The sequence below is a fragment of the Ptychodera flava genome, chromosome 12 (assembly GCF_041260155.1).
Source record: "Ptychodera flava strain L36383 chromosome 12, AS_Pfla_20210202, whole genome shotgun sequence".
Taxonomy (NCBI): domain Eukaryota; kingdom Metazoa; phylum Hemichordata; class Enteropneusta; family Ptychoderidae; genus Ptychodera; species Ptychodera flava.
The window spans coordinates 37,902,574-37,920,311 of record NC_091939.1 but is presented as its reverse complement, the minus strand read 5'-3'; the positions used below and the strand labels follow the sequence as shown (position 1 = coordinate 37,920,311).

At 38.0% G+C, this 17,738-nt stretch overlaps 1 protein-coding gene across 1 annotated transcript in view; it reads right to left on the bottom strand.

The window, feature by feature from the left end:
* Positions 1-227: 227 nt before the first annotated feature.
* The window catches only part of LOC139145795 (GAS2-like protein pickled eggs), a 32,744-nt gene continuing 15,233 nt past the window's right edge, over positions 228-17,738 (bottom strand). Inside the window, exons 2-5 of the mRNA XM_070717156.1 lie at positions 14,592-14,699; positions 13,600-13,690; positions 6,393-6,474; positions 228-5,612 (exon numbers count right to left, since the gene is read on the bottom strand). Coding sequence (XP_070573257.1) covers positions 2,684-5,612; positions 6,393-6,474; positions 13,600-13,690; positions 14,592-14,699 — 3,210 coding nt within the window. The 3' untranslated portion in view covers positions 228-2,683. The remainder of the gene's footprint in view (positions 5,613-6,392; positions 6,475-13,599; positions 13,691-14,591; positions 14,700-17,738) is intronic.

The following is a 17,738-nucleotide window of genomic DNA, read 5'->3' as shown; positions in this document are numbered from 1 at the left end:
TAAATTGGAAAACATTTCACAGAGGTGTAGTCACAGAAAGCATAGCCAATCTGGTGATGTCTGCAATCAAATTATCAGTTCGTGAATAAATTTAACTTTAAGAACAAAAACAAAAACAACAACAAAAGCGTAAATATACTGATGTCGTTCTTTTGCTATTGACTTCTCAATAAAACGAAACATGCTGGCAATTTAGCTTGAAATACACTGAAAAACTGACGAAGGCATTGGTGTAAAACATTTTATTCTCTTTACCATTAAAAATCAAAATCTTTCCACATCCAAAATAGGTGAAAATATAAAATGTGAGATATATATAATATATACATAACAAAATATTTACACATCATAATCTAGGATCACTCAAGTCAGATTTACATATTCTTTAAAGGTGATTTCATGAAATTATTAAATGGTGCCTCGCCATCTCCAAATGAAAGAAGTTGAATAATGTGATAATCAGACAATACTTTGTAAAGCATATGCAAATTTTTGGGTCATCACACAGAAAACGTGTACAACTTATAAAGTAGATCCAACTCGCACTGTTAAGTCAGTGACACGCCGTGCAAATCAAACATAAACAACCTTTGATTACTACATATATAAAACAGTTTAGACACACCCTATAACAAAGTGCATGTAAGCAGAGAAGCACTTTATGGTGTCTGTCTTGACCGGAACAACTGATCTTCTTCAGGGGGTGGACAGGAAGGGTAAATGGAGACAGCGATTTGAAGACTGCATCTGAGGATTGGAAGGAGCGACTGAAAAGCTGGGTCAGACAGACATCTATGACGGCTAGAACGGAGGTAGGTCAAGTTCACTAGATTTCATAACTATTGACAACAAGTGCAACTAATACTATGACATGTTAGCACCAGGGCATTAATGACATGGCATGCAAATTTTGTGTCAGAAACGTGGTGTTAGAAATATGCCTCGGGACTCACTTGGAAAATACACATTTAGGGCACACGATAAATAAACTTTCAAAACTTGGAACACATGCTATGTTTGATATTGGATGCTCACTCGGGGATACTCTAAAATTTGAAAAAGTGATTGTTTTTGATAAAAATATGTGGGCTGTTTGTCCTAAAACATGGCAACCTTAGGTTGATATCTAACAACTAAATCACCTGGTATAACGTGCCACCTGTCGGTCGACAATTCCAAGATGGACGGATGGCAGTGGCGCGCCACTGACGTTTGACCTCGAACACTTTTGGACGGGCTCATTACAGGTTCCGTTTTCAGCCCCTAAGTTTTATGCGTGGCGGACGGAAAGTCGTGGTGTAAATTAATTTGTTATGCACGGATCACATAGACTACAAATATCGCATTGATTCAGAGTCACGTGATGTCATGTGATGACGTGTAAATGCTAATGAGATGGTATAAACTTACAGCAAGAGGAAGAAGTCACAAATACGAGTTCAAAATTGATGCAAGTCGCTTGACATTACAACACACACTGGAATATTTAACGTTTTCAAAAGAGAGTCACAGATCTACACTAAATAGTGAGAAGTAGTGTTATGATTTTAAGAATATTTTGTTGATTCCGACTAAAATAAATGGAAACGCGCTTCGAAATAATGTGAAAAGACTACGTTAAATACTTTTGTATTGGTAGAATCAACGTTTAATGATTTAAATCGGTTTTCTTTGGGTTGCTTTAGAATTCGCAATTGTACTTTCACTTTTGACAAAATTTCTGATAGTCATTGGAAATGTTGATAAACTGAGGGAACATTAAATGTTAATACAAGTATTAATACAAGCTCTATATGATAGGAGTACACCAATACACACCGTTTGTAGTGTCACGTGCAACCTGTTATCAACAATTTTGATAGAGTGAAATTGAGGCAAAGATAATTATTGTAATGTTCTCTCTACGCTATATTTCATGGCCATACAGAAATTTTAACGACTTATCCCAGCTGATAGACGGCTGGCGTATTACTAACATAGCAAAACCAAATCACTTTTGTACGGAAAACGAATAACACAAACGCAAATGGACGACATACAAAAATAAACAATATTTTTACTTTTATAGATCCTTCTTGTTTGCAATCTTTGAAAAGCACCGCTGATGGTGTACTTTACGGTCTTTCAAGTTTCATAATTTTGAATGGCTATATTATACCTTCCTGTACGATGTGTTTCTATGGTGATGATTTTAGAATCAAGCTGATAATTTTCAATCAACAGATAGCCCAAACCATAGACCCTAGCGTCTACCAATCAGCATATGTGAATAAAGACCAATAAATGTTCATTGAGTCCATCATAACGTTTAAGGTTGAAGTGGCTTGGAAGCTAAATAGGGCTTCTTACGTAGTCCTTTGAGATACCTGCGAAATCATTGTTCTTGCTGTGACGTAGCGACTAGACAGAGTAAGCTCAGCATACTACACAAGATCCAATCAGATTTCTGCATTCACAATTGGTATGTCGGTTGACAACTCATATTAGACACATGGGCGTTTTAATACTGACCGAGCCTCGTTTTTACCAAAGTTGAGTTGTAAGACTCGCCCATAACCACAACGTGCACGATGCTCCACCTTAACATTTTCGAATTGAAATCGTGCAGTTGGAACGATCAAATGTCTTCACGCAACTCAGACCGCAGAGATACAATCCGTTCACGTTTTGTACAATCTAAACCTCAAAAATATTCAGTGTCAGTGGAATCACTATCATAGACACCGAATTCTTCAAAGTTCGCTCGTTCAAGAGTCGGTGTAACAGGTCTGATTGGCCCCGCGTCGTTTGAAGCCGTGGTTGATGATGTTGAAGTTGACCTGATTATAGTTGATCTTCCTGTTACTAAAGGTGCCGCCATTTTATTTATCGGTGGTTGTTTTCTTTCTGGTGATAAATTACTTGAAAATAAATTGCTATGATTGAAAAAATCCTCAAACCCAGAGTCCATACCGTAGCCATTAATATTGGGTGATTGGTATGGTTTGTCCTCCAAGAACACCTCTCCACTGTCCTGAGAATTGGATCGTGCCAATGTCCTATTTGCAGAGTTATTCGACGAGTCAATTTTGTTCTCTTGTGTTGAATGCTGTTCCGTACTTTCCTCAACTTTGTAATTATGCTTATCCTCCTTATCATCATAATAATGTTCAGCATCTTTTTGAATTTCTTTATTATAGGAATTTCTTGTGTTTCCTTCAACTTCAACAGTTTTGTTGATTGTAGCAATACTGCTGCTACTTGAGTTGGAAGTGGAACGAGCGCGTTTTTTGTCGGCAGCTCGATTTCTCAGTTTGCTGAGACTACTAAGACTGCTGCTGATACTCATTCTCGGTGTTGTCTGAGTCGATTTGTATCCGCCTTCCTGGAAAATTGGCACGGGAATTTTGGTTGGACTATCCGGGAAGGGATCTACTCTCTCAGGGAGATAAAATCGTGGTGCTAGTTTGTGATAAGACGGGACAGGAGAACATGGTCTGAGGGCAGAATGTCTAATACTTCTGTTCAGGCCTTCATTGAATGTTACACGAGCCCTTCTTTGATCGGATGAATTTGAACTGTCGTCCGCTTCATCGTCGGAATCGTATGCATCCAGTTGTGTTTGTTTGGATCCTCCCATAAATCGCGTCATCGCATCATGAAGTTTTTGTTTGCTTCTTTCACGATTGTAAGACTGTGATGTATCTGCCCGATAATCTCGCGATTTTGATTTTACTTTGTCGAAGTTGCGAGGTTCGGGAGTCTTCGAGCGGTATCTGATTTGACTTTTGTCATCCCTTTCGTGAATATCAGCCATTTCTCTACGCCTCGCTCTTTCTGGTGACACTGACCGACATCGGCGACGCATGATTTCTCTGTCCTCTTGTTCCCGTGTTCTCCGACTGGAATTTCTTGATTGTGGTCTTTCTACTGGAATGTCTCTTTCTCGAGTTCTCCTTGTCGCAGTAGACTTATTCTGGTCAGAATGTCCTGTTTTAACCACTTGGTGGCCTCCACCATCCGTTCTGGAAATAACTAACACAACGTCATCTCCCTGTTTCTTTGTAGCTCTTGAGCTTGGCGATTCCCGTGTTATTGTACCAGCTCTTGGCACTGGACTTGATCGCCCAGTTGATCTCGATCTCGAAGGAGCTGGACTATTCGCTCTCGGTCTCTCTACGAGACTTGGGCTTGCCCTGCCTGATCGGGTCACCGTCGGCGCCGGGCTAGCAGCTCTCGCCCTCATTCTTTCTTTCCTTTCTTTCTCTCTGTCGATAAAGCTGCTTCCAGTACGGGTTGGTGTAGAAGAACGGGTGGGTGTAGATGGTCGATCTCTGTTTGGAGGTACAGAACGTGACCTGGTTGGCACTGGGCTCGATCGCCCCGTCCTCACTGTCCGTTCTTCTCTGTCGAATGGTCTTGGACTTGACCGACCAGTTGATCTAGGCTGTGGTTGATCAGGTTCTCTGCTGACCTCGTACAAACCTGTTCTCAAAGAACGATTTGTTGGCGATGGACTTGCCCGTCCACTTCTAATGTACTCGGCAATTGGTGAAGGACTTGACCTTCCCGATCTCATCGAAGGAGGTGTGTCCGGGAGAGATCTTCCTTCTCCCTTTTTAGGCCAGGATGACATCCTGTTGTTTCCCGAAATATCGTAAGATGGATGATCGAATTTTGTGCTGTTATTCCAATCATTGACGGGTGGATGGCAATAGTGTCCCGCGCTTTTCCGTGATGATGACGTATCACTGTCTGAACTATCATGACAGGGTTTTGGTCCAGGTGACTTGGCTCTACCTCGTTGATAAGGCTCTGTGTATGTACCAGACGATGATCTTATGTCATCGTGGGTCATATACTTTGGTCCAGGTGACCCTGGGCGTCCACGTCTTGGAGATTCGTAGATATCACCAGGGAAATAATCATCCTCACCGCCATTATCATCATCATCGTCATCGTCATCGTCATCATCATTAACATATTTACGAGGTCCTGGCGAGATTGGTCGGCCCCGCCTCGGGAGATCCGAAATTTGATTTTTGTAATTGTCATCATCGATCGCATATTTATTTGGTCCTGGCGAAATTGGCCGTCCTCGCCGCGGACTATCAGTGACACGATTATGATTAGAAAAGTTACTATCGTCATGATTAATATATTTGTTAGGCACCGGTGAAGCGGCTCTTCCACGCCTTGGACTGTCCAACGTGTAAGTTGATGTGGTTCTCGGGGATGCAGGACGTTGGCCTCTTGTCCTGGTCCGAGACATAGCAGAACTATCGGCGCGATCGGCATTTCCATTCATTGAAGCGTATCTCGACGATCTCCCAGAAGATTCTGGCGATTGCTTTAAAGATCCGCTTGATCTTCTTGAATTTTCTATAGAATGTCGAAGTAGGGGTCCTTCAATACTACTTCTTAACATATCATCTCTTGGAGACAATTTACCAGTACTTCCCGACCTTCTGATTGGTGCAGTGGCTGATAACGATGGTGAGGGCGCTCTGGGTTTGTAATCTTCTCTGGAAGACCGTGGTGTGTTTGTATCACCATTTTGCAAGTTGACATTTCCAGTGCTGTGGAAGCGATGATGAAGTTTGTTGTTACTCTTGCTATTTTCCTGAGACATTCTGAAACGAAACAAATCATTACATTACTAGTATTATGATCTTCTCATCCTTTACATCTTATCAAATGTGGTCGCTCGTTTTACATTTTCTTGAAGACAACAGAAATACTTTTAACTTACATGCAAATGTATGTTTAGACGACATGAGATTTTTGTTATAAAATTGCATATCATATGAAACACTAAGCTAATCTTCCAAGTTGAAACGCTTCAACCATTTTCCAAATGGCCTGAATGCGCAGTGCAAACTTTGTCTTGGCCGTATGAAAATAGTCAGTTGTTTTGAAAAAGCAGCTGGTTGGGTATCTCTCATTGTGACGACAGAATGAAACTTCAGTATCGACAGATATTGAGTTTACATATCAGCTGGGAACCAACAAAGCGACTTTAGAAGGTGGCTTGACAACACTAGTATTCATTGTATTTTGTCCCTAGTGATCTGAAATACATCATGTGCCTTTAAATTACACATGTCAGTATAGCTTTCTTTTTTCGAATTGCATTCGGTGATACGGATCTGGTGCAGTAGTGTATGATATGGTGACTAAATTAAAAAAGACTTCGAAAAGAAATCTCTTGGGATCCAATTGAAAACATTGATAAATATGTTTATCTCCTTCAGCAGAAGACATTATTGTCGACAAAAATCAAAGTTTTTGATCGTTTCTCACTTTAGAAATTCATGGTCCTTTACTGTCCAAGCGTTCAGGCCAAATGACTGCTGTCTCATTGGAAAAGATGTTTGGAATCCTCTCCCCTAAATGACTTTTCGGATACGCACCTTGTTTTTGAGTTGTTAGCTGCAATACTGGGTGAACTTGATCTTCGTATCACGTTATCTTGAAGTCTTGCCGCCTTGTGAACTATAATAATAAACAGAGAGAAATGCTATTGTCTTTCCATCTTGGTTATTGTCATCAAAATTCATCTACAATAGCTTTCTTGGTCTGTCTGTGTTTGTAAGACAGTTAAAATGATTGCTAATGGTTGCTGAGGCTGACATGTCTTCTTGAATCCCCAGAAGTACGATTCTTTGGCTAATTTAATATGTTAATCGGTCAGCGGGTCATGAAAGTCTATGCGAGCCACAATGAAAGATGAGAGCACGTTGCAATTGACGACAAGGCCATACAAAGAACCATTTATTACGTCTTTTGAGAAGGGATACTGGTGTTCACTGCGTTGCTATGACACCAAGAACAAGTATCAAAGATCATGTTGGAATTTAAAGTAACAATTGAGCTAGCACAAAGGCCATAAAGTATCGACAGGAAACTTTGTCAGGACTTTCAACTGATTTCAGTTCTGTCAGTGACTTTACAAGCGACCTATAGACCAGACTGCTCGTCTTTCGTCTGATTTCTGACTTCGACTTGAATAACACAAAGACAATGCTTATTCCGTCACTAACACTGAAAAGACTATTTCAGGCTGAAGTTAAGGGGAGGGGAGAAGTCTCTTCCTTCGTTACTTTCTCAACAAAAATACATTTCTGTTTGGTAAAAGTCCCTTTCAAAGATGTTAAATGTGTTGAGTGAACAAGCACAGAATTGAATGTTCTACTTGATTGAGGAAGTTTAATTGGAAGAGAATGGTGTCACTGAACACTGTACTGAAGAATCAACGACACTGATAGAATCAGCATTGTCGTGAAAGTCTAGTGAACACAATACACTGAATTTCCGTGTAGTGACAAGAACAATGACGGTATTTTATCGAAAACAGAGAGTGCTGTAAAAGATACAAGGTTTGTTTTAAGGAAAATTTATGAGTCTCGTAATTTTGATTAAATTGTTTCATAGGGAGGGATTTAAATGAGTATTGGCGATCCTTAACACTGTAAATCACTCGGTGTGCGTAGATACTCTGTGACAAGCTAGGCCAACAACCTATTTCTCCATGGCTGTCGACCCTCCCTAGGGGATAACCAAAGGAAGAGTTAACGAAGCGAAGCAAGCTATTCTGTAAAGGGAGCTGAATATATTGTTCATTGAACAATGACTGTGTTTGAAGCATAAAATCCACATATTGATATACACTTTCATCCACAGCGTATGTATGTCAGTATTTCACAGTCACAGAATTTTACAAAGGAATAACATGTACGTATCTACATCGGAATGTCTACAGGGACTGTTTTCGAAGTGTGCCAATCACTTGAACATTGCACCGTTATCGTACAATAAAAGAACCATAGAGCTACACAAACCACTGTAACCGATGCTGACTGTCAATACTAGTTTTAACAATCAGTTGAATAAATAAATTAATACACAGGGGGCCATGATTTAGGCCATGAACTGAGAAGATATGTTTATCGCAAATTGCACGCAGAATAAAGTTTACAAGTCGTCACAAAAAGTATGATGCTGAGCGTTTTGGTCATTGTACCTGTTTTATCAGAGTCATTACTACAGTGTCAGTAAGGTTTGCCTCCTCATGTTACAATATCTGTTATTTCTACTCTCTTGTGTCAAAGTTCCTATTAAATATTACAATTTCACATAGTGACATAGTTTAAGAATATAGAATAGCTTGAGTATATCTATCAGCGTTTTTCCATTACCTTAGCATGAGCGATTATATCTCATGCTTTATGTCTACATATTGCTTGTGAACAGTACAAGTGTACATGTGAATATACAGCTTGACAGTGCCGAAGTAATTGTAATTTGGATTTTCAGTTGTAATGAGCTGCCATATTGATCAAATAAATGTGTTTTAGTCTGTACAGTCGCTAACTTGAATGCAGTCCAAAATTTATACACATCGGAGCTTTGTATGTTTTTAGGTTTCCAGTTTTACCTAGAGTGAATACGGTATAACATTAGGGAGATGTGTAACATTAAATTTACATAATTTCAATTATTAGAAAGGTCTTGTCTAGACTGTCACTGAACTCAACCTTTCGCTTTCTGGACTTAAAGTGGACAGAGCTGTAACCTGGAATAATTTTTGAATCACTGCGTTCCGAAACTCAACTTATGATTTCTTGTTCTACTCCCTAAATGTTATTGACATGCTAAGTAGCCGTGTAACAATAGACTTATAGACGTGTAAATTTCTATTGCTATTGCTGGCAAAGTAAATATGTTTTTCTAAAAATACATGACACCACTTCTTAGCAGTGCACCTCGCTGTCAATATGTCGGTATGTCTGACCTATATTGGCACAAGGAAAACGTGTCTAATCTTGGTATTGCAACCTACGTTTTTACAAAACCTGCTACCTAACACGTTTTATGCATAGAAGTCCCGCTAAGGCAATTGTCCGCGATTTGGCCGAGATCTTATGTCTTTACTGTAACTAAAATATAAACACTCCGAATTTACCAAAGCCGTTTCAAGAAGCTATAATATTTAAGGAAACGCTAATGGTTTTTGTTTTATTAGTTCGTATATGTTTGTGTCACTTACTGTTTGCCTCAACGGCGACCAACAAAGTTGTTCGAGTAAAAGCTGTTCCAAATGATTTCGTGGCAGGTGGGGGATTTATTCATGTCATGCCGATGGGCATTTTAATCTCATTTAGCGGGCGGGGGAAATGCCATTCTCCTTGTCATAGGGCAACTTCAAAAAATCCAGTGGGAAAGCAAGTTTTACTTTGTTGTTTTTCGGGGGGATTATCGTTCTCTAAATACCACTTCATAAAAAGTCCCCTCGAAAGGCAAAAAACATTAGTTGCATTGAAATTCGTCGAGATATCACCGATATAAATTCGACGAGATATCGTTGATATAAATTCGTCGATATATCACCGATATAAATTCGTCGATATATCATCGATATAAATTCATCGATATATCACATGCTTTGACAAACATGTACGCAACATATTCCGAGAAACTTTATTCAACAAAAGCTGTTACGGTACACTATTCTTATCAGTAACTTCGTCAGTCCTTCAACAATGAAGCAAATTATTTGTACTTAAGTTCCGTACAACAACAACAACAACAACAACAACAACAACAACAACAACAACAACAAAAACGACAAAAACGACAAAAACAACTATTACTGCCACTACTATTACTCGTATTGTTGTTGTCGAGGTTTGGTGTTTATGTTATTGTTATATGTTTTATTTGGAATGACGATTTTTGAAACAGGGTTTAAATTATGTGATGTGAACGTTAGTTTTGGTTTGTGTTACCATAATGTTATCTATGTATAAGGTACTAGTTACCATAATGTTGTCTATGTGTAAGGTACTAGTTACCATAATGTTGTCTATGTGTAAGGTACTAGTTACCTGAATGTTATCTATGTGTAAGGTACTAGTTACCATAATGTTGTCTATGTGTAAGGTACTAGTTACCATAATGTTGTCTATGTGTAAGGTACTAGTTACCATAATGTTGTCTATGTGTAAGGTACTAGTTACCATTAATGTTGTCTATGTGTAAGGTACTAGTTACCATTAATGTTGTCTATGTGTAAGGTACTAGTTACCATTAATGTTGTCTATGTGTAAGGTAGTAGTTACCATTAATGTTGTCTATGTGTAAGGTACTATAGTTACCATTAATGTTGTCTATGTGTAAGGTACTAGTTACCATAATGTTATCTATGTGTAAGGTACTAGTTACCATTAATGTTGTCTATGTGTAAGGTACTAGTTACCATAATGTTATCTATGTGTAAGGTACTAGTTACCATAATGTTATCTATGTGTAAGGTACTAGTTACCATTAATGTTGTCTATGTGTAAGGTACTAGTTACCATTAATGTTGTCTATGTGTAAGGTACTAGTTACCATTAATGTTGTCTATGTGAAGGTACTAGTTACCATTAATGTTGTCTATGTGTAAGGTAGTAGTTACCATTAATGTTGTCTATGTGTAAGGTACTATAGTTACCATTAATGTTGTCTATGTGTAAAGTACTAGTTACCATAATGTTATCTATGTGTAAGGTACTAGTTACCATTAATGTTGTCTATGTGTAAGGTACTAGTTACCATAATGTTATCTATGTGTAAGGTACTAGTTACCATAATGTTATCTATGTGTAAGGTACTAGTTACCATTAATGTTGTCTATGTGTAAGGTACTAGTTACCATTAATGTTGTCTATGTGTAAGGTACTAGTTACCATTAATGTTGTCTATGTGTAAGGTACTAGTTACCATTAATGTTGTCTATGTGTAAGGTACTAGTTACCATTAATGTTGCCTATGTGTAAGGTACTAATTACCATTAATGTTGTCTATGTGTAGGTACTAGTTACCATTGATGTTGTCTATGTGTAAGGTACTAGTTACCATTAATGTTGTCTATGTGTAAGGTACTAGTTACCATTATGTTGTCTATGTGTAAGGTACTAGTTACCATTAATGTTGTCTATGTGTAAGGTACTAGTTACCATTAATGTGTCTATGTGTAAGGTAGTAGTTACCATTAATGTTGTCTATGTGTAAGGTACTATAGTTACCATTAATGTTGTCTATGTGTAAGGTACTAGTTACCATAATGTTGTCTATGTGTAAGGTACTAGTTACCATAATGTTGTCTATGTGTAAGGTACTAGTTACCATAATGTTATCTATGTGTAAGGTACTAGTTACCATAATGTTGTCTATGTGTAAGGTACTAGTTACCATAATGTTGTCTATGTGTAAGGTACTAGTCAATCGTATACATTACCTAAGAGAAATGGCACGTATACCTACAATTATCATCAAGTGATATATATTGGGTCAGACAAGTTTAGGAGTCTCGGTATTTATGGTGTGGGTTTAACGTGTTACTTCTGACTGTATTGTCACCGAGCCCAGCTTTGTATGCTTTGACCTATTGCAGCGGTATAAAATCGTAAGTATTTGTTTTTTATTGTTGCATAGCAAAGTTGCTCCGACAAAAAAGTAACCTTGTTTGTTTTGTCATTTTAATGGTGGAAAAGGTTAAGATCCCAGTGCAAGAAGTCTGCCATTTGAGTCAGGACGTCGACAAAGGCAACTTTTAAACACTTATTATGAATAAAATGTGATACCTATATTGTATAAGCAAGGCAAAATCACAGGTTAAGTGATTATTTTGTCAAATTTGTGACATCGAAAACTGACGCCACATTTGACATTTTTGCATCGACTGGTCTGTTGGTACAGCAAATATCCGGTGAACTTTGACCCCTATGGATTTATGTGACACATGTAGAATCTGCTCCTGAACATAATATTAATGTTTTCCGTTCAATGCTATAGGTTTATGTTATATCATTAATATAGAAAATTATTCAATGTCAGAGATCCATAATCTTAGATTTGTTTTTTGTAAGTGGCCAGGGTACACGGTTGACAGATAGTTGTTTGCTCGATGTGCCTTCAAATTTTTTACAAGACAATTATGTCTAGCATGCACTTGCATCTAAATGAAACACACTCATAAAAGGCCGAAGATCTGAGGGACTCTGAAAGTGCAAAGAGCATCACAAGACATTTTGAATTTTAGGTCATTTCATCTCGGGTCAACAGAATACTGATCTTGCCGTCGGTGACATATTGTTGTATTGAACAATGGTCTTCGAAGCAACGAATAATGGAGTATGTTTGGATATTTGCCAAAAAAGTAACATATACTCGAAATTTCAGTAAATCTCGTCAGAATGGACGCCGTTAAGCGGTTTTGCATTGCTGATTAGTTTTTAAGATAGAAATACGTCACAAAATGCCGAATTGTCAGGTCTTTGTTGTACTAGATACGTTGTTTGAAATCGAGTTGTTGGCAACAGTTGTGTGTTGACATTACTCCATTTCTTTACAAACACCCCCGGCTTTCCAAGTTGTTGATCATCTCCACATTTTTGAATAAGCGGTTTGATATTTGCCCGAAGACGTTTAAGTTAAGTGACAAAAGTCTCGAGACGATCACAAAATCGTGGATCTAAATGTTGATACAAAGCACCACTGCTTCTATTACAAAGACTACAACCTGAAGCGCGGTGTGCACAGTGTTACATAATTGTGTTGGTTGTTGATTGAGGTAGCAATTGAACTCTGAAATAAGTAAAAATAGCTGGGACATCAAGGGAGCTCGGTGTACAAGATTTTTACGTTCCCCGCGTTATACAGACCGTACTTGGAGATTTTACAATGTCCGAGACACATAGGTTTTCTTTTACTCCAACCTATTGTAGTTTCTATGTGTTGCACTGCATTGTACCTTGTCAAGCGTTGAGATTTGAAAATGCCTACTTCAATGACAGTGGCGAATGGACAGGTTCATATATTACAGAACGCAACTGAGTGAGGTTAAGGTTTTGGCTTAAGGATTTGCGAGACTGTACACCGATGAATATCAATTTACAGTCTCGCAGTGAGGGCAGAACTGTGGCTTGTGAGATATCTTTCACATTAGAATAAGGTGAGCGATAGCACATTGAAATTTCCTTCTTTGAAGGACAAATGCCCTATTTACTGTGCCGCTCGTTGGAGAGTGGCCTGAATACTTGCTTAAATACTAACACAGTGTAACATTACCAAAACAGTCAGGTGGACTGCGATCACTTTCACAGAATGAACAGTACTAATACGCCGTTAGAGAAAAAATGCCATTTATAACACACTTGATAGTGGTTGTTGTTGGCATTACGGAGTTGGACAAAATTCACCTGTGACATTCTAGCAAGCGCTGGTCTTCGGTTGAATTACTTCTTTGTATTGCTTTCGACAAAAATAACACCGATTTGGTAGTACGGTTTTGGAAGTTCTAAAATGGATGTGGGTATACAATGAATATTTAAATATATATAAAGGCTGACCATTAACGTTAGCTTTGATCAAACAGTTTAAATTGGCCTGTCAAGGGAGTCTATTGTTGGACAGTCTACGGTACAAACTCAGAATAATTGAAGGATCAGGTATCAAATAGATCAAAAGTATGGAATCTGTGCAGTAACAGGAGATTTTGACAGGTTAAGGGTTGGAATCAACATGGCGTCGCCGAGTTTCAAACAAATCACTCTGTAAGTGGATAACGGTACATACCTGCACATCGACAAGGGTCATGTTTGTCCAGATAGTGTTCTAGCGTATCCCAGCCTCCTCCAACTCGAACCATCACGTGACTACGTAGAATCTAATATTAACAACAAACAGAAGAAGGAGGGTATTGAAAACCACGGCCACATGTTGGCGCTGCACCAGTCGTTACCACCTGTTGAGTCCAGACAAAAGTCGGCGAACTGACAGTTTCATTAGCCTCTGCTTTGTCTATGACAATTTCAGTTATAGAGACGCCTAGCAGCACATAGAATACATAGTCCATGCAAAAACCAACGGATTAAGTTACAAAAACAAAACTGTTTGTTTACCGTTGGGTATTGAGTTTTAAGACATACAACATGATCAAACTGTAAATTTGTTATTCAGTTCTTTACTGCCATAGGATGTACTGATCTGTAAAAGTCATTAAGTGTTTGACACATTAATTAATCATTAAGTTACGGTAATTGTTCATGATGACTTTGCAATGTACAACTTTAATTGGTCCGAGGAGCTATTTCGGGTGACGTTTTAGAGTACACTGTGGAAAATAACTCAAATGGGAATTTTATAATTAAAGCCAAGTAATAATTGCAAGTATACAAACACTTACAATAGTCATCACTAGGATAGTCTTCCTTGTAACAAGGATTCGAAAATGTTTGAGTCTGTAGCCTTAGGATTTGTGTTTATATAAAATTTTAACAATTGCCATTTATCTATCATTAGAAAGTATGAGTCGCACAGAGTATGGGCATAGTGATCGGCGACAGACTCCAATCACAGAAACTGAACTAATAATCAGTAATGTGAGTCATCTTCCTGGCTATGTGTCAGTGTTTTGCAATTTTGAATGTTTGATCGAGATGAAACTGAATGACTATTTATTTCATGGCACAGAAAACTGAGATGGTCGTATTCACCGTGATACATCGGTCCTTGGTTTGGAAAATGGTTGAATGGCCATATCACAGAATTCACACTGTGTTACTCACCCTGACAAAAATCAATGTACTAGAGTCACCAATTCTGTACTTTCCATCTGAAATTCGTACCATTGGAAACTGTACAGGACACGTACATCTGCTGACCAGATCGCGGACCTAAATGAGAACAAAATTAGACAATGTTGTTCTTACACGTAATTGTACAGCACATTAAATTCCAGATAGCTTGTAATATCCTCCGATTTGTTGAACTTATGCTTCTCTGAAGGTTTGCTATAAGTAGATGTGTTAAAAAGTAACACACCAAATTTAAACAAGTTTCCTTGAGACAGAAACAGATTTTATGCAAAGCTTTGCTCTCAACATACCACGAAGAACTGGAATTTTTATTTGCTTATTTATTGGTGGCCTCTGCATAACGTGTAGAAGAGTGGTACAAACACATATATATTTGATTTATGTCTGAGCAGTGGATATAGGAACATTTGCAACTTATTATGTGTCGCTTGGATACAAAGAAATCACATTGTATGGTAATGTCACCAATCTCATTAATTTTCCTTGTCATTAACACTTTTATTTCAATCTCATGATTATAATAAGTGGCGATTTATTTCAAAATAGTGACATATTGCACATGATTTGTATTTGCACATTTTGCATGATATAATAAAGTATTCCTAAAAGGGTTCCGACTAATGAGGTTTAGTGCTTCAATCTAGCATTTTTTGTAAAATGATCAGTGGTTCCAATTATTGATAGTCAACAGGATGTTCACAAGTTCGATGACACAAGGTCTCACAAGAAGTAAATGTTGATATAAGATGTTAATGCTGTCACGTATTTGAATATAAAGATGGTACACGATGGTTACTTTGTTATCCGTGACTGAGACAGACGGTGACAGAATCATTGAATTCACACGTACTTGAATGCTACCAGTTGCAATATGTCACAAAAATGACGCGAAAGGTAGATCTGTGACTTGAATTTAATAAAGCAATATCAAGATCTAGATATCATTTCACAGTGTAGTTTTCTAATTGTTTGACACAATAGCATTGACAACTTCCAGCAAACGAACTTGCACGCAATGGCCATCATGCCGACAGTGCCATCTACGGCGAACTTGGAGTTGTAAGATGCAAGGTAATGGCACCTTAAAGTTTTCAAGTTCATGACTCGTGATTTTATGTTCTCCAACTTTGACGTATGTGAGCAATATAATGCCAAGTCGCCGTGTACTTATACGCTTTAAAATGTTACAATGTCAGAGAGAGGTCAATGCCATTATTGGAACGAACACTTTCAGCCATATTACGTAACGGTTCATAAGACTGATACACGATATGCAAAATCACTACATTTTAATTGACAATTAAAAACATCTCTGGTATGATACTTTGTTGTCAAGGCGACAAAACGTTCCAGTGAGATTTGCCCCCTATAATATAGCAACGTTTGCAATTTCATTTTAATGGAAATTTTAAATACCTGACATACATTTAAAGCAGAAAGATTACGAGGAATTACTTCGTAACTCGAAATATACAGAAACTAGCTGACCAGGGATCTTACAAAAGAATGTTAGTGTTTTCTGTATAAAGTTGAGAGAATATTAAGAGTACACCAAAGACATGAAACAACGGCAAGTAGCGTATATTTGTCTTTGAGATGTCAAGGCGAACCTGAAGTCTTCAATCAATATTTTGAGATGTTAATGATCGTCAATTTTAACCTCCAGTATTGAAATTATGTTAATTGGAGTTTGCAGTATCAAAAAAAGCAGACATTTTACTGCTAGTATGGTCATATTTATTGGTTGCTCGACTTGCCCGAATTATACCGTGACCCGAATATACAGACGGTACACACCCTTGGCTAGCACCTTAAAAAAGCATTCAGTCTTCCATAACAAATGCCTGAAACTATTGCGGCATGTATCTAAAAACCAGACGCCATAGTTTATTGAATTCAATCAACCGAAGAGAGGTGGTGTGCATCACCAAGGGAAACTTTCAATAGTATTTCTTTGTAGATCATATGTACAGCAAAATGCCGTATTGTTGTTGTTTTCACTGTTACTACCCGATATGGTCGACAAAGACTAATTACTTTTGATGTATTCACATTATATGACAGTTAAAGGGAAAAAAGTTACGGTTGCTTTCAGTTGATCAAAAACGAAAAGTCAAAAAGTAGCAAAAACCGCGTCATGCACAGTGGCTATGGACAATCCGAGCTTTAAATGATGACAATAGAACTGGATTGACCCTTAGATATTACAATAGATGCCTTTCCATTGTCCGGTTTACGTTTGGTGATATTATGTGTTAGCAAGGCCACAGTGGGAAGACTAACCCGCTTTATTGTCTGTTTTTATCTGCTGGTTGTATTGTTCGTCTTTACGTCTACCTTTTTGCTCGTATTTACATAACCCGGTGGCAAAATGATTGTTCAGCCTGGAAGTCGGTCACATTTTGTAATAGTAGTCAAGGGATGCATGGATATTGGAAAAGTCGAGAACAGACCATGGTTGGAACACCTACCAACGAGAACAAGTACTTCTTTATGTCAGTGTGTATCAATTGCGCAATTCATCTGTTGAAGCGTCAATCAATCAATTGTTGAAGCCTTGCACAAACCTGGAATTTGTCCTTTACACGGATTATGGGTAAACGATTTGTGTCTGCAGATTTTATTACGACAAATGGAATCTTGATGGATGGTTTAGTGAGCCGGGCAACGCAGACAAATCGATGAAATATTATGTTCAAAAGCAAGTGCCATGCTTTGAAGGGGACGTAAGGTCACTAGAACTCTGTATACAAAACTATTTTCACACTATGACTCAAGTATTACCACTTTTTGGTATCTTGGTGCAGTTTTAAAGCACAAACTAGAGACTCTTTGAATGTGTCGATGAAAAGCAAGTAAAATGTTCACGTATCAATGATACATTTTTTCGTGTAGCTCTGCGTTTCCTTTACTTATAAATCGTGCCGAAAGAGACAAGGGAGGTTTGAGAAAACCAAGTTATTTGTCGAATCATCGCGGAATATCAGTTCAAACTAAATATGGATGGCGATTTAAGTTATATTTTCTACGCTGAACACCTACCGGATAACGTCTCTCAGTTTTAGCTCAGACATCTAGTTGTCTTAGGTTTTATCTCAGACGCCTAGTTGTCTTGGG